The sequence below is a fragment of the Pleurodeles waltl genome, chromosome 4_1, assembly GCF_031143425.1.
Source record: "Pleurodeles waltl isolate 20211129_DDA chromosome 4_1, aPleWal1.hap1.20221129, whole genome shotgun sequence".
In the NCBI taxonomy this organism is placed as follows: Eukaryota; Metazoa; Chordata; class Amphibia; order Caudata; family Salamandridae; genus Pleurodeles; species Pleurodeles waltl.
Genome location: NC_090442.1, coordinates 141,254,177 through 141,272,100, shown reverse-complemented (window position 1 = coordinate 141,272,100; position 17,924 = coordinate 141,254,177). Strand labels below are relative to the sequence as shown.

Sequence of the window (17,924 nt, the reverse complement as noted above, 5' to 3'; positions counted from 1 at the left end):
CAGCAAAAACAGTGTCAGAAAAGGGGAGGGAGCCAGGCAAAAAGTTGGGGGGGGGGGGGGGGCGGGGCACCACTCTAAGGCTGTCGGGTCTAACAATGGAGATCTATAGAACAGAGCCAATCTCCCCGACGCGGTTGAGGGTAAATCTGAAGCAATGCAAATATTCTAACTTTTTCCTTTCAAAACGCTTGGTTGGGTGTTTTTAAGTCCAGAATGGACCTGTACTCGTCGTCTTTTTTCTTCACTAGAAAATATCTGGAATACATTCCTGTCCCCTGCTGTTTGTGGGGAACAAATTCCACTGCATTCTTCTGGAGCAAGATGTTGACTTCCTTCTGAAGCATGGGCAGATGCTGGTTGAATGGCTTTGGTAGTATGGTCGGGGGAGGGACTTGTGAATCTGAAAGAATATCCATTCTGAACAATATTGAGCACCCAGGAATCTTTTGCGCTGTTTTGCCTCTGCCAGATTGTGCAAGATGCTTCCCCCTACCAGAGTGGGTAATAGAAGAGGGGGAAGCAAAGATTCATTATTTTGCCTGTGTTGTTGTTTTTCCATCTCGGGTGGGTTGCTGTGAAGATCACCCTCTAGATTATCTTTTCTGGTGTTGTTGTTGGAAAGGGCGCTGCTGTTGTGAATGGTGGCAGCCTTGGTGCCAATGAGGGACTTGAACCCTCGGAGAGTCAAAACAGCATTGGTAAGGCCTGAATGGACATCTTTGTTCTTTTCTTTCAAGGCCGACCGCCCCTAGCGAATCCATTTCCACTTTAATATGAGCCATTTCATCGTCCGTGCGGCTGCCAAAGAGGGAGATCCTGAAAATGGATCCTTTGTTGTGAATCAGACTTCAAAGAGGAGAGTCGGCGCAAAGAATGATGTCTCAAGTCAATACCATGACAGTATTCATGAGCCACAATCAAGGACGAATCTCCTGCTGCACTGATTATTTGATTGGACACCATGAGCCCTTCATTTACTACTTCCAGAAAGTCTGGTCTCCTAACCCTGAGGATGTCATCTGCAAATTGCTGGATAGAGTCCCACAGTGCTCTATCGTACCTACCCAGGAGGGCAGTGGCACTGGCAGCCTTTATGGTTGTGGCAGCTGTATTACACACCTTGCACCCTACGGAATCTAATTTTCTGCTCTTCTTATCAGGAGGTACAGAAGAAGCAGGAGCTGTGGTCTGAAACTTCTTTGCAGCCAGGAGGACTACAGTCGGGCAGTTAGATCCGCTCTTAGGAACATGGGTTGTTGTTCCAGAGGCCTATATTTCTTCTGGAGCCTCAAAAGAGCCAGTTTTGTGGTTGCTGGAGTCAGGAAAAGCTCCATGGCAGGTTCCAGTAGTGCTAGTACAAGTGGGAGCAGTGGCCCTGAGGCTGATCTTTGATGAAGGGTCTCAAAGATAACCGATGTTGTAGGTGTAGGAACCAACATCTGTATATTTAATTTAGCTGCTTCCCTTACCAGGTGGAAGGTGAATAAGTCTTCTACGGGTGAGACGGGAGTTTGTGGTGAATCAGTCAAAGTCAGTGAATAATGTCTTGTTGAAGAAGAGGAGGATGATGATGATGTATGCCTGGAGTAATGTCTAGAGGTTGCCCTTGTGCAAGAATAATGGCTATGCTGTCGGGATCACCTGGAAGAAGATGAGCGCCTGGAACGATGGCTATGGTGGCATTACCCATAGTGGGGCTTGGAGCGCAAACTAGGCAGAGCCAGACTCACAGGCGCTGGAGCAGGTAGCCCAAGTGGCACAGGAGTCACTGCCGAAAGTGGAGGTGGAGAAGGCGGAGGCTGTGAATCTGGTAGCACTATTGAAGAGGAAGGGGAGTAAGCCCTGCAGTACTCTGATTTCGAAGATGAATATGTATGCCTCCTTTTTCTTTTCAATGGTGAAAGAGACCTTGACTCAACTGTGAACGTCGTCTAAGACGCCTGGACGTTGTAACACTCCCTGAAGTCGAAGGTTCTGGTCGCCTCGAAGTGGACATGCTTCTCGACGTTGACCTCACGGTATGCATCAAAAGCATATAGGTTCTACCATGCCTTGACGTTGATCTGTGATGTTTCTTCAATGATGATCCAGTCCTCAATGGTGAACAAATTGGTGCTGTATCTGGTCCAGACTTCGAGGGATCAGGAAAGATGTATTTTTCTTTGTGGCACTCGCTTTGTGGAACGTCCACGCCCCTCGGAGGCATAAATAAGAGCCCTGGTAGAGGAGTGACCTTCTCCTCACTCTGAGGTTTCACCATGAGACTGTAGTTGTGGTCTGCTCCGCTCTGCCTTGCCATGGAGGCAAATCTTCTCCTTTTCTTTCAGGGTAAGGCACGAAAACGTCTTGCAGTGAGGGCACTGCTCTGGATGATGACTTGATGGAAGACACAGGATACCGACACTGTGGGGGTCTGTTTTTGCTTTTTTTCTTCCACATGAAGGATAATTGTCAAACAGAGAAGGCATGATAAAAGCAAATAATGCCTCAAATTCCTGTCAGAAAAAGTGTCAGGATGAAAAAGACTTATGAAATGTTTTTAATGAGAATTCACAAGTGACTTTTGAGGGTGGAAAAAAAGGCTAAAAGGTCGAGTTCAGCGCTCCAGGATCCTGTCTCCATGTACCGGAAAAAAGAACGGAGGCAACTGCCACCTGCTGAGCATGATGCAATACCTGTGGTCTCTGCAGCCTTAAAGGCACAGTCACTGTTTTTCACTCACGTTAGAGCAGCCTATGGGGCTACACTGCCTTTCTATTCTTCATTTCTTACTGTTTCAGAAAAGGGTTTGTGAGGGAGATTTGAGATCTGGCGTAAACATTTACCTCAATTTATATACTTATGGAGTGTTTTAACCCTTTTCTAAGTGCAATCTGAAGAATGGCACTACTGTAGCCTGTTTGCCTAGGGTGCATATTATGTTCTTTCTTAGGTGTCTCCACAGACCTTCCTAAAGCAAGGCGAACATCTACACTTACGAGAAGACTATATAAAGAAGTGGTCCGGGATACCCGCACGTGGGTGAAACTATTCTATTCGAACGCTTAAGACTTTAACGGAGATCCCCTATAAGAGAAATAAAATTACACCAAAACAAAAAAAATCCAGTAAGTGGAACAAAAGATATGAATTGTTGGAATTTGAATGAAAAATAGCGCAAAGCGTAAACCACAGTTATCTGGTTGAGCTAGAATGGATCAAAGCCAAATGTTAAGGCCCACTCCGATGAATTGCTGGTTGGATAAATGGACCAGGTCTGACCTGGAGTAAAGTTTATCTTCAGGTTGAGAAACCTTTATGGAGAAAAAGTTGTCATCAACGAGTAGTCGGCAGTCAAGCTGGATCTGAACCAGGACTCGATGAAGGCAGGCTGCAGAAGACCATGGTCTCAGTGCAGTTGTCAACGACGATGGTGGGAAAGCTCTGAGCAGGCAAAGTCAGTGCCAGAGAAGGCCTAGAAGTTGATCGGAGGCTGTTTGGCATCAGTACCAATGAAGCTGGCTACGTTCTGACTTAGACACTTTTCTGGCAGTCAGATCTTCATCAGAAGGGCAAACGAGCAAGTGGAGTGACGAGCCTACCGGCGAGTAGACATTTAGGGCTGCTATTTCTATGGCAATCCTGGTTGTTGTTGGTTCTCCAGACAAAAACCTAGGTGCACGATTTGGGGTAGGACTCACTCCTGCAGAGGCCAGTTGCAGGGTGCAGGGCAGGTCCAGTTGGTACTGGCCAGCTGGACAGTTGCAGGGCGAGAGTCTGCTGGTAGCTTGTGTGTCCCTGTAGCTAAAACAGGAGACCATCCAACTGACCGTTGGTTTACTTTTCTTACCATGTGCCAGCCTGTGGGTGGAGGGCAAGCCTTTGTCCACCACCTAAACCAGTTCTGGTCAGTTCTTCTCTTCCAGCTGGGTTTGGTGCAAGCCTGATACAATAGACAAAAGGGAGGCAGGCCTAAGTGTGATCTTTATTTGCCAGTGACACAGCAGACATCCTTTAAAGCTCAGGTAGGGGCTGGGCACGTGGCAAAAAAAAGTAAACCCCCAGACCCCTCTTCAGAGCACTCCTGGACATGTGAAAATCAGAAGAAGGAATGCTCTGCTGTCTGGAACCTAAAGGGAGACTGGTCCTGCTCCCCTCAACCCCCCCCCCCCCCTCCCAACCCCATCAGCCTCCCCCCCCCCCCAAAATCAACCCCAAGTCATCTTGTCAAGGGAGAAGTCCCCCTCCTCATACCCAAAGCACATTGTCCACTGTCTGGGAGCAATACCCATCTCACCACAGGGGAGCCATCAGAGGTCAGTTGACAGCTGGACAATGACAGGAAAGCATTTTAGTGTTAGGCAGGAAAACTTTCTAACAGTGTTATTTCAAAAATAGTAATATAAAAATCTGACTTGACCATTAAGTGGATTTTAAATTACTAACAAAAGGAGTCCTTGCTAAATTTTCTAGCTATTCCCAAACAGAATTTAGCACTTATTAGAAGTCAGTCAAAATCAGGGTTAACCTATGGGAGAGCCGGCCTTGCCACACAGGAAAATGACTTTGGAGCGTCTTCACTGCCAGGACAAGCAAAACATTACATATACATGTCCTACTTTTTAAGTCAAGTGAACCTTGCCCGATGGGCTCTCACTGCCTACCTTAGGAAGGACTTATAAGGGTTAAAAAGGAGGTTTAGTCCTGGCAAAAGGGCTATTTTGCCAGGTCAAAATGGCAGATGAAAACTGCACACCCAGGCTTGCTTTGCAAAGCCACTGCAGCGTGTGGCACAATGAGTGCGGCAGCCCACTGATAGCATTCAAGTTACAGGCCCGGGGTACATGGAGTACCATATACAAGGGACTTATAAGTAAATTAAGTGTGTCAATGAGGGTGATACAAATATTACCATGTTTACAGAGGGAAGCATAAGCACTTTGCCATTGGTTAGCAGAGGAAAAGTGCATAGTCAGATAGCCAAAACAAATAGGATTCACTAAAAAGGCAAAAAAATCCTTGCTGACCCTGGAGGAAGGGCAAATTTCCAACATGTGTTGTTACCAATTTTTTGAAATACACAGAGTGGGCTTTATCCCCCTCCAAGAGTATTGCTATTACCCTCTCACCTCTCTTTCCTGGCTATTTGATGTGTCATGCTACCTTTCATTAAAACGAATAGGGACTATTTGACATCTGAAAATTACACTCAATCATCACAGTGTTTGTCAATATTTTTGGTGCACCAGTGCTGTGTCTCTCTAGATATGTTATTTGAGGATAGTTGTTTTTCATCAGTAGAGTAACTGGTTGTTTTAGAGGTGATAAAAGTGCTGCTCACAAGCCTTCTCAGGTCTCAGTACCACTCACTGAGCACAGGTGCATCAACAGAGTGCGTCAGCTCAAAGGAGCCTTGTCAAACAAAGAGTGAAGGGAGCACACTGCCACACATCCCGGCACTCATTTTGCTAATATGCATTATGGTAAATGTAGTGCAGAATGGTAACATTTCAGTAAGTGTCTTCAGTTCTCTCCATTGTTGGTGCAGCAAGTGCTGTGTATCTCCAGACATGTGCTTCAGGATAGTTGTCTAATAACAGATTGGCATATTTAACTTACCTATAAGTCCCTAGTATATGGTACTCTATGTACCCAGGGCCTGTAAGTTAAATGTCACTAGTGGGCTGCAGTCACCGATAAGGTGACCGGTGAGAACATGAGTCTAGGCCTGTCACTGCAGTGTTAAAACTGCAAATTAAACCTGGCAAAATACCTTTTGGGAGACCTCAACCTTTCTTTTTAATACTGGTAATGACCTTAGTATCCATAGGAAAGGGTGCCTGGCATTTAAAAAGTTGGACCTATGTTCTTACATTGTACGTTCCCTGGCAGTGAAAAATCCCCAAAGTTGTTTTTCATAGTTACATAATAATTTATAATGCATAACTTTGGTTTGGGAAGACCTAGACCGATGTTTCAAAGACTCAAATTAATAGGAATTTAAATCCAATCTGAATAAGAAGTCTGATTTTAAATTACTATTTTAAAAGGTGGCATTTTCTCGCCCAAAGCCTCTAGTAGCCCTTTCTGAGATCACCCCCAAATTTCCATCTGGCAGCATGCTGGGAAATATGTATTGCCCTCAGGAAAGGGACCAAAAGAGCTTTGGCTGCTGGGAGGTGTGAACTCCCTCCTGATAGGGTGGCCTGAGGGGATGTGGCCACCAATTGTACAAGCTTCTAAGGAGGGAGCCCCTGTCACAGGGAGATGTACTCACAAAGAGGCCTGCCCCTGCCATAGTCCAACTAGCCAGAGTGGCAGTAATCTCACTGTGGGAGAACTCTCACCCAGAACTGGTTTTACAGGAGGAGCTCACCATTTCCCTTGACACATCTGGGTGTGATCAGGGCTCTGACCAAGGGAAGAAAGGTTCTTTCAAGTTGGATTTTGGCAGAGCAGGGCACTGTGGGACTTTATAGGGCCAAATCACCAAGACACCAACAAGTCATGTCAAAGTGGGTAGAGTTGCCCCTGGGAACATTTTCCCTATTGGTTAGAGAGTCACCTCGTCCCACAAGCTACTGCCAGCCACTACCCGCCGGAAACTTTTCACCATTGTCAGAGAGTTTGCCTGCCTATCAGCTATTAAGAACTCCATTCCCTCCCCACCCCCCACAAGAACTCTTCAATGCCCTTGCAGACCACTTCCACAACAAGATAGAAATCATCTACAGAAACTTTGATCCCTAATCCTTCAACCTACCCAGCATCCCATCAACCTTCACTGCCAGCCACCTGCTCACCACACAGGGACATCTCAGCACACTCATGAACTCCATCTACTTGGGAGAACTCACCAACCTCTACCCCCACAGGATCTTCAACCTCATAAGAAACAAGCTCAGCCGCCAGCTCACGACCATCCTCAATGCCTTTTTTTTTTTTTTTTTTTTTTTTTTTTTTTAACCACAGCCACTTTTCCAGAAGCCTGGAAACATGCAGAGATGAGACCCCGCCTCAAGAAGCCACCTGCAGACCCCAGTGAGCTCCAGAATTACTGCCCGATCTCTCTGCTCCCGTTCCCCGCCAGAGTCCTGGAGAAAGCCATCAACATCAACCTCCAACTCACCGAACACCTGCAGAGAAACAACCTGCTAAATCCCTCCCAATCAGGCTTCAAAGCCAATCACATCGCCGAGACAGCTCTGATTGCCACAACAGACATCTGCACCCTGCTGGACAGAGGAGAAGCAGCAGCCCTGATCCTGCTTGACATCTCCGCCAACTTCGACACTGTTTCCCACCAGACACTCATGAACTGACTACTCCAGACTGGGGACAAAGACGATGTGCTCAGATGGATGCCATTCTTCCTCACGCACCCAAAGTCTCCCCACCTTCTCCTCACTAGTCAAGCATCTCCTTAAGCCCAACACTCTTCAGAATCCACGACACCACTTGCAGATGTAGTGAGATCGCACAGCATCATCATCTTCATCTCCTATGCTGACGACACGCAGCTCATCCGCTCGCTCTTAACAGACCCCACCAAGACGAACACCAACTCCCAGAATTGTATGAAGAACGTATTCGCCTGGATGAAAAACAACTGCCTGAAGCTCAACTTGGACAAAACAGAGGTTCTGATCTTCGGCAGACATTCAACTCTCTGGGACGACGCCTGTTTGGCCAGCAGAGCTCGGAACCAACCCCCACACCAGAAGATCACACCCGCAACCTCTGCATCATTCTCGACCGCAAACTCTCCATGTAACACTATGTCAACGCCATATCCTCAGCCTACTTCCACACGCTCCGCACGATCTTTTAAGTGGCTCCCCATCAGCACGAGGAAGGCGGTGACGCAGGCCCTCATGAACTGCCTACTGGACTATGGCAACACACTCTACACATGCACCACCACTGAAGTCATACAAAAACTCCAGACGATCCAGAAAGTAGCTGCCAGACTGATCTTCAACCTGCCCAAAAGAACCCACATCACCCAGCACCTGAAGGACCTCCATTGGCTCCTGATCCAGAAGAGATAGCACTTAAAACTCCTGACCCATGCCTACAAAGCCCTCTATACCGAAGGACCCGACCATCTGAACCACCGCCTTCACCTTTGCCAATTTGGAACCTCAGCTCGGCACACATTGCCCTCGCAAAGATAACATGCATACACCGCTGCCACGCCGGATGCCGTTCCTTGTCCCACCTCGCTGCCAAATCCTGGAACGCCTCCCAACCATCCACACCGCACCCTCGCTTACCCACTTCGGAAAGGGAATGTAAACCTGGCTTTTCAAATATACACCTGCAGCAAGCGTGTGGATACTCTGGCGGAAGCCACGCTATACAACTACCACCTGATTGATAAGTGTCAATCTGTGGTCACCTTCTTCAGAACACTGATTGACCTGTGGAAAACAGAGGGACTGCACCTGCTGTACTGAAGGACTGGAACTCAGAAGAAGCACTAAGCCTGCTGTTTTACCTGTAGATTCAGCCACTGGCAGTGTGCCCAGCTTACAAGAAAATTCTTCTAGGAAAAAAATAATAATAATAATAATAATAATAATAAGCCGACCAGTGCTCCATAGCAGTCAGCCATTACTTTTGACTTTGACCTGCTCTGACCAGATGACCTTAGTTGACGGTTTGCGCTAGAAAACTCTAAAACTCCCAAAAATCGTATCTCTGGTTCTCCTGATCATATTTTTGTCGTTTTGGTGTTTGTTCATTAATATTCATATTAAATCTATAAATTGGAGTGGGATTTTTTTTATTGTTTTGCGTTTTCAACTTATTCACTATTTGGGAAACTGATCAATGCTTTATACATATTTCCTCTGAGTTAAGCCTGGCTACTCCTGCCACAGCTACTCAGGACTGAACCAAGGCTTCAATTAATCTAACTGGACCGGATATAGAATAGTGACATGAATACTTGATTAGTTCTCACAACCACCCCAACTAATAATCTACATTACATTTTTCAAGAGCCATGAGTTAACCATGTCCCAACTATGAGGTTTCCACCTGCCAAACAAGAAAGGGGATGGCACATAGCTCAGTAGTGTGGTGATAATTTATTACTACAAACTGCTAAAAAAAAAAAAAAAAAAAAAAAAAAAGAAGAGGTATTGCTTATAACTGTAAGTTTGTTAGTTTCTTTTTACTCTGAAAATGCTAAAATGTTAGTTATTTGTCTCCAGTCTATTCTTCAATGTCCATTTTCACACTCACATGGCTAAGGTATTGTTGTCTGGTTTTCTTTTTCGTGTTATTTCTTTTCTTAAAATATTTGGGCACAGTTTCTTGTAGATTTTAAATTTATGCTGTATGTTTACTATTCAATACCATGTTGATCACTATTCATTTTAATTGATGACGAAACCTGCTGCCACTCTTTGAACTTGTGGAGGGGTTATTGGGAGATGAAGCTCCCCGAAGAACCTTATTCACTCTACAGCCCTTGTGCCTAGTCTTGAGAAACTTCCACTATTCCAGTGTCTAATTTAAAATAAATAAATATATAAAAAGATAAAAAAACACTGTTCCTCCTTTATCGACAATGTAGTAATCGGTCATATCACCCAGTCCTCTCCAATCCCCCTCTTAATGTTCTCACTACTTATACTCTAGCACCTCCTATCCAGCCCCCTGCTTGACTCCCATTTCAGGTCAGCTTTTCTGCAAACAAAAAAGAACTATGGCTCCCAATACAACCCTGCCTAAGTGCATTGCTCAAGGAACATGTAAACCGGTTCCACAGCAGAATAAAACACCTCCTAAATTCTTTCTTCAGGATGTGTTCAATCATTGTTCAAACTAGCCGTTGTCATAACACCTCTAAAAAAAAAAAAAAGTCCTCTTTGATCTCTGTGCCTCCAGACAAACAGTAATACCACATCTAAAACCAAAAATCAGGTGCACAGAGAGTTTTACCAGCTTAAATCCTACAAACGGAATGATTTTTTGACGGAAATTAGGCCAGCATCAAGCTTTTGAAGGAATGGGGTTAGTAATCAATTCCGTCCTTGGTGAAACACGTATGCTCACTGAGCAAGGTGTTGACACCATCATGCTCCTATGCATGTCGCGTGTCGTAGGCGGATGCGTTTAAGTTCAGGTTTCGGAACTCTGGGCCTTTGCCACCTTCTGGACTCAATGAATTCTTACACATGGCATTTGGCAAGGTCCATAAAACTGGCTTTTCAAGTTCCAGTTATTCGTTTACCACAATTGTTTTCTTGTTTTTTTAATCTTTGTCTGGCTCAACTTCAAGAGACAATCTCATTGGTGAGACCTTCACTTCAGAAATGACTAAAATATTGAAAAATATGAGAAGCAACATTAGTACAAATGATCAAACCCAAATAGCATAATGGCGACAATCATCACACAGAAGCAGTTTAACAGAGCTGAAGGCCTCTATGAATATTACAGGCGCCAAAAACGTTATTATTACATGCTAATTCTTTTTGTTGAATTAATTTATTTTCCTTTGCTTATTCTCCTAAAATTAAGCTGAGTTGGCTTAATGGAACCAGCTTTCAGAGGTGTAACCGATACACCAAAATGCGTTACATTGCAATGTTCCATTTGCTACAATTGATTATATGCAGCACTCCACATTTGTATTGACCAAAATCATATCTTATGAAGTGAGCACAGTGGTCAGAGCAGTATCGAGCATTCATCAGTCCCCTGGGCACTGCCTAAGTAGCGCAATCCCTCACCTTGTGGACGTCCCACTTATTTGATGAGTAGATCTTTCTGGTGGCTGGCTGAGTTTGGAATTTGGGTCGGTTTTCATCTGTCACTGGCTGATCTGACCACAGTGGTAATACAGGTGTACCCATGCGGCAGGGGTCAATGACCATGAGGCAGACATGGAAGTCCCTTCCTCTATATGCAACAGTGATAGCAGGAAGAATTCATGAGTAAAACTGGAGCATCACAAATTTGTTTTAAAAACAAACAAAACATTACACTCTGGTGTGTCACCTGGAGAGCCAAGGGTGCACCAGTATTCTCCTGCGTATGAAGGCGAGTGCCATCCACTATCTGCTGGCTTTGGCGAATGCCAGCAATCCCTGCTTGGAAAACGTGGATGCATTGTGAAGCGACATAGGGCCACACCACATCTTCTTTCACATCTGTGAGACAGTAAGCATCACTTGCAAATTAAATTTCTCACAGACAGAAATATTGCACATTACAACATTCTACAGTGGAGACATAATAATGGAGAACTAGAGCTACGTTTAAGCTCAAGGGCTCAGAACGGGAAAACCGCAGGCACACATTTAGCAGCGGTGAGGGGTCATAATCCCTCAATATTGCAATCATTTTCTTTTGAGTAATTTATCTTCTTCTGAAATATCATTACATTTTTTTTTTAATTAGGGAACTTCTGATTTTCCAACATTTTTGCCCAATTAAATTTTGATCTTCTCCAGCTGGAATGATCACTCATGACCAGCAATCCAAGCATGTGCTAATTCTGCACCAGCAAGGGAAATGAGTAGGTACTTTTGACACATGCTCCCCACACACACGGTATAATATCTGGGTTTGATTTTGGCCAGGTCAGAGTCCTTATGAGCATCTCTATTGCCGAAGGGTCTCTCAGGGTCCAATGTCAGACTTAGCAAGCTTGCCTTGGGCAGAAGACTTGCAGAGCTAAACAAGAGAACTTCACCTGCCTCTCCCCGCTCTCTTTTGTCATGGTCAAGAGGCAGCCAGTTCAGCAACTTGCAACGCTCACCCTCGGTGGCTAGGCACCAAACACAGCTTGGGTTTAGGAGTGGTCCAGCCTGTCACTGGTCATGTTTCGAAGGGGATGAATAGAAAGGATACCTTGCTGGAGAAAAAGGCTTACTACTCAGATTTCAATAACAAAACAAAGCAATGAAATTTTGACTACAGATAAACAGTTCCATACCCACATTATTTTGTAATGTAATATAATATAATTGGATATGAAAAAGTGTAGAAAGAAGAGGGGGAGATGGGATGTGCCTGTGGCACAATGAAATGCGCGCCATATCTGGGCTTACCACCTTTCATGAGGTGTTTGGCACTCTGAAGTCCTTCTGCAAACGTCATGGCCTTTGCCACAGACATTACTAGTTACAAAAGAGATGGTGCTGTGGCAGGGATGAGAAAGATCTGACATTCATTACATATAAATCATATCAAATCACTCAGACGAAAATATTTCAGACCACAGCAATGACCTGTGAAAGCAAAGCCCATTTTATTCGCAATTGCTCTTCTGCCATCTCTGCAATACTTTCCCCACATGAATCCTCCTGTGCTAGAAGCAGCACTTGGGCGCCAATGGGTAGCTATTTGCTTGACATAGGTATCTGAAGTTCTAAATTCAATTCATTATGGAACCTCTCAACTCAACGAATCAGTGTACCCGGGTCAGGGCATTCTCTGCAGCCCTCCCAGGATGCATATAAAGAAAGAAAAGTCATTGTTTCTGCACGCCATGTCAACAAACAAAAGGATTATGTTCCCACCATCGGGGGCAAGGTAAAGAATTTAGCTGTTCCCAGAGCAACTAAAACATTGAAAAACAAAGTACAATGTGTATTTGCGTATGCAAAATACAGATATTTTTGATAGATAAACCCCAAAAAAACCTTCATGTAGACAGAGTTTGACAGAGGCTAGAGGAGGGTAGCAGAAATATGGAGAAGCTGCAGAAATTACTGCTTGAGCGTGAGTAACGAAAGTGGTTGGAAAAAAAAGTGGGGAAAGGAGAGAACTGATCTTGCTGTTAGTTGTCCATCCACTGCAACAGGTAGGACAGTTCTAGCCTTTAATGACGGCAATGGGGCGGAGTTTGATGGCTTTCTTGCTGATTCCAGCATCGTGGCATGTGTCGACGACATCGGTCACGTTTTTGTAAGATTCGGGTGCCTGTAAGAAATAAGGTACATGAGGGGCTGTTCCACTGCCCATATGAAACACATATACTGGGTATGCATCGTATTAGCTCAAGTAAAGTATTCCCAAAGAGAGTACAAGGAGAGTGAATGTCCCAAAACAATAAATGTTCACCCCTTATGCCTAGAGCTCAAGGATGGAGTGTCTGAGTATGGGAGAGCGGAGCAGGCCGAAAGATCTAGTAAGGGCATCTGCATTGGTGTATGCCTGAGATCTTCAAGACACTAAAGGGAGGCCCTGAAGGCTTATAAAAGAGAGGGTTGTCTAGACCTGCACCCACTCTTGTGGAAGACCCCACCCCCACCGCACACCTAATTCAGAAAATTGGCAAAGCAAACAACTCCATACCTCAAATGCAAGCCTGGTGACCAAGCAAGGCTTGTACTCCAGAGTCACCTAACCCACTCACCAGCTCTCATGCACACCCTCAGGCACAGGTAATCAACTCCGATTATCCCACTCCCCCACTCTCGCTTTTACTGCTCAGATGGATGTTCTGGACACAAGGTGCTATATCTTTTAGCCTCATTTCATGCAGCACCAACCTGAAACCATCCAGCTTTCTCTCACTGAGACAGCTAGTACTCATTCACATTATCACCGTCAGACATCCAGACTACATCTGAGAGAAGCCTTCGCTTACCTCCTCCATCACCAGCTTCGGGGAAGCCACACGGATAGCAATCCCCATGTCTGCAAGCTTGTCCAGCACATCCTGGAAGTCTAGGTTACGCCGGGACTTAGCTCGGGATAATGCACGACCCTGAAAGACAATATGAAATGTTTTAAAATGGGGGACATACCATTCATTGGAAAGTAGACACTGCTATTTGTTTGGATTTCTTTCTACCACCAAACAATCAAAAATATGTACAGGTGTTTTCCTGTGGCTAAGAACGAGATTCTTGTAAAATGCTGTTTTAGAAGTAAACACAAAGCTCCTTGGTCTGGGAGTCAAGCGTTCACCTTCTAGGCAGGACACAAACAGGAAGTCGCCAAAGAAGGGGAGGCAGTTCTTCAGAGGAGTGGAAGAGATGAGACTGAGCTAGCACAGAGGCACAGATCACCACCAACAGAGCAGGAACTAAACATCCACAAGCCTGTGAGGTGGGCCATGGCCTGTTACAATGCCTCAGTGAGCACCCAATTATTTGTATCACTTCTGTAATAAGGAAACTAAATACTAAAATGTAACCTAAGAACCGCCAACCATCTCTTCCACTGATACATTACATGGTAAAGTCAGAACTTCACCCGCACTCAACAAACCATTTGTAATCGGAGCATTACGATCGGATATTAACTATTTCTTCCATGAGAACCACCTTAGTAGACTAATAGCGTGATCTTATGGTGCAGGTATTTCATTTACCCCTGTGCCTATGGCTGCAGCTCGGGAGTATTTGGTTTTCTTGTTTCAGCATGGAATGTACTTACAGCCCCGTGGCAGGTGGTTCCGAAGGTCTCAGTCATGCCTTGCTCAGTCCCAGTCAGTACATAGCTGCACGTGCCCATAGTACCACCGATCAAGACCGGCTGTCCAGTTAGCTGTGGAAGCACAAGACAACCAGGTTTAATTCAGATCTCTGTGGGAAGAAGTCAATAAAAGGAGTGACAAATATGCTAAGCCAGTCAGTCGTGTTTTGGGCATGAGGATGAGGATAAAAAAGGGAACATCAAGGGCAGGTACTCAAAACAAACTTTGGACACACAAATTCATAGAATGTTAGACAGAACCACATTCAATTTCTGTGACGAGTCAGGTTATGTAAATGGATAAACAGGACACCAGGTCTTTGATTTGTGAGCAGAGAATGGAAAATCTGAAGTCTGATGGGAACAGCGATCTTGATATTTGCAATTATGACACTTATCCAAAAGTGGCATAACTGTGGACTACCATTAAACCACACCATCAAATCTATGGATGACTAACCCTAAAGAAAACAGAACTGCTTGGATGGTTGTTAAATTGGTGTGCCTAAACAACATAACCAAACCCTCACCAAAAGAGGATAAAGTCAACTCTCTCAATTAACTGCTTTAACTTTCTACTTTTCCAAATGCCCTTCTCACACAACAGAAGAATGAGAGATGCAGTAGGATTCTGGCCTCAAACTCCACATTAATGGTGCCCCTTGCAACCTCCATTCCTACACTGCTTGAGTTCCCTCTACCGTCCTCAATAGCCCTCCCAGCGAGGTCCGCTTCACCCCTACGCCTGACCTCCAGCCCCTCCTGTAGCTACATATCACTGCTACGTCTTCATTAGCAACATCATTTACAAGTAAGGGCACTAACTGCCACCTTCCAATAGGTCTATGTAATTGCTACTTTGACAACTGTGAACTGGCAATAAAGTGGGATTATTGTAGACACGGAGTTCGCCGTTATCACATATCACTGCCAGTTCCTAGGTGGCAGAAAATGCCCTGTATCGAAAGGATGGGAGTTCCAGGGTGTTTTTTTTTTTTTTATTACTGGCATCACCGAGATTCAGCTGCATATGGGGCAGAATGTGCAAGTGTCTGTAGAAAGGAGTCTTCAAATTGGAGGTAAAAACAGAAAAGAAGAAGAAAACCTCCAGGACCAGGTTAAGATGATCCGGAATAATCCATAAATTAAGATTACCAGATCGAACAGTTCACAAGATAAACAAGAGAATTCCAAGAAGGACTCAAGGGAGAAAAGCACAAAACAGTATTGACAAAAAAGGGCAGAATTGAAATAAACCCACTCTATTACAGCACTGAGAATCAAAAAATGACATCAAAAGCTGCATGGGTCGATAAACTAGTTAAACATGGGACTTCAGGTGTGTAGTGACAAATCTCTAAAATTCCAACTCTCCTTTTAACAGCAGAGTGGCAGGAAACAAGAAAAGAAAAAGTGTTCCATGAAGTATGGACCATCTTGGAATGGTCGAGGTTGTGGATTTGTATTCCTGGTATAGGGCTGGGAAAGAGCTCTGAAGCAGATTTTACACTGACACGACCTCCCCCAAACCTTAATCAGCCAGCCTCAAATCAGCCCTTGGTGCAGCACCACTATCCCTCCTGATCACCAACAATGTGAGCCCGACAGGCTTCAACAGACCACATACCCACTCCGCACCCTCCTCCCCCCGCCAGCTCCCTTTCCCAGCATCTACCATGGTTCTGTGGTACAATGCAGCCACTGCCTGCCATACCTGCTCTAGGATGCCTCACCTATGGACATCATGGGAGCAGGACATGCCATTGGATTCTACTGGCCATATGTTTTAAGGGAAAATTGGAAAACTACATGTAACCAATACATTCCCATTACCCCAACAGAATGTTTTAAAATAAGCACAGGCCTACATCTGATCGACCTTATATGAATACTTATACATTGTTCAGTCATACCTGATAGTCCACAGCAATGAGAGGATGATGTGGGGGGAAGGCGCGCGTGGAACCCTTACGATGCACAAGAAGGGTTGTCTCCTTCCCATCCACCACGTGCTGCTCCACCTTTGCGATATTATGAGACACATCATAGATCACATGCAAATCCAGGTCATCCGGGGTGGTGTTGAAGACTTTGGCAAAAGCCTATAAGAAACAGGAATATATGCTCAGAAACTGCCACATCATCACAAGGCTTAGTACTTTATTGGAAAATAATGTAGATTTAGAACTATGAAACAATGGAGCACTGTACATAAGGTGTACATGGGCTGAAAGAGAGTTGGGGATATGGAGTTTTGAAAGATGTTGACAAGAGGAGGAGAATTAGTGCTGCAAGAAGAGGCGGGTCTTCAGGTTCTCCGAAGTGCAGGAGTGAAGACGCTTACCCGATCTGGGGGAGGCGGGGAGGATACCGACAATACATCTGTGATAGCCTACGTGACGTGCCCACCAATCACTGACCTAAGGACTAATAGAAAGTACAGTGGACAGAGTCTGATGAAATTATCTAACACTATTGTCCTTTAATGCACTGACTGAAAAGCACACAGAGGATTCTGAATATAAGCCACTGATCCAAAGCCTGTAATTGTGGCCCTGAGGTAGTGACCACTGGACCGGATCCAGTCTCACTGTTCTTTATCCCTGGGCTTTCAGTAGTACAGTACTGCAACTTGAAGGCGCGGTTGGTCTATTTAGTCAATGACACTCCAAACGTAAAACGAAGTGTATCTGTAAAATGCACGTTGGCCCCGTAGGTCAGTCAGTGAAGGCTTGTTCCAGAAGGCATCAGTGGTCAGGAAATCAGATACAGTTACTAGCATACATAAACTTAATGTCTGCTAAATGTTGGAATTTCGAGACAACATTTAATAGAAAAGTAAGAAATGGCAATTAAAAATAGCATTCAATATTAACAACAAAGAAAACACCCCACACGACTTTTATTTCGGTCAATACTCATTCGATTTGGTGTGACAAAAAACTGATGACTCCCAATCAAAATAATTATAAATACCTGAGTTTTTATCTAGATCTATATATCGAATCTAATGAGTATTGATACAGTAGAAATACAGGTTGTATGGGATGTTTTCTGAATATTTCAGCCCCCCCCCTTATCCCAGGTCTAAAATTAAAAAGTAGGAGTCACCCTTTGTTGAGGGGAATTAAAAATAGAATAAACACAGAAAAACACAGAAATTAGTAGCATGTTAAAGGGCTGAGATATAACCACATATGGTCCATAGTGGTTATGCAGTCGGTGCTATATCTTCATATGACATTGAACCCTCGAGGAAACTTTATCTTATCGGTGAGTGACTATTCAACAGCTCCCGGGCTTGTGAGCTTTACTTCAATGTCTCAAAGAAAAATAAGCAATGGAAACTGGAAGCAGAACTGAGGAGACAGATTTATCTGTCTTGTTTCAACGTCCATGACGCAAGGTATCAACTGGATAATTAAATTGGTTTGAGACCTAGCTACTGACCTTCCAGTTAAAAATGGTACAAACTTCCCTTAGCTAACCATGTCTAC

The 17,924-nt window shown here is 44.6% G+C and overlaps 1 protein-coding gene across 1 annotated transcript in view; it reads right to left on the bottom strand.

Moving 5' to 3' along the window:
• Window positions 1-12,228: 12,228 nt before the first annotated feature.
• The window catches only part of RTCB (RNA 2',3'-cyclic phosphate and 5'-OH ligase), a 55,971-nt gene continuing 50,275 nt past the window's right edge, over window positions 12,229-17,924 (bottom strand). The window contains exons 9-12 of the mRNA XM_069227924.1: window positions 16,341-16,529; window positions 14,389-14,499; window positions 13,595-13,714; window positions 12,229-12,924 (exon numbers count right to left, since the gene is read on the bottom strand). Coding sequence (XP_069084025.1) covers window positions 12,817-12,924; window positions 13,595-13,714; window positions 14,389-14,499; window positions 16,341-16,529 — 528 coding nt within the window. The 3' untranslated portion in view covers window positions 12,229-12,816. The remainder of the gene's footprint in view (window positions 12,925-13,594; window positions 13,715-14,388; window positions 14,500-16,340; window positions 16,530-17,924) is intronic.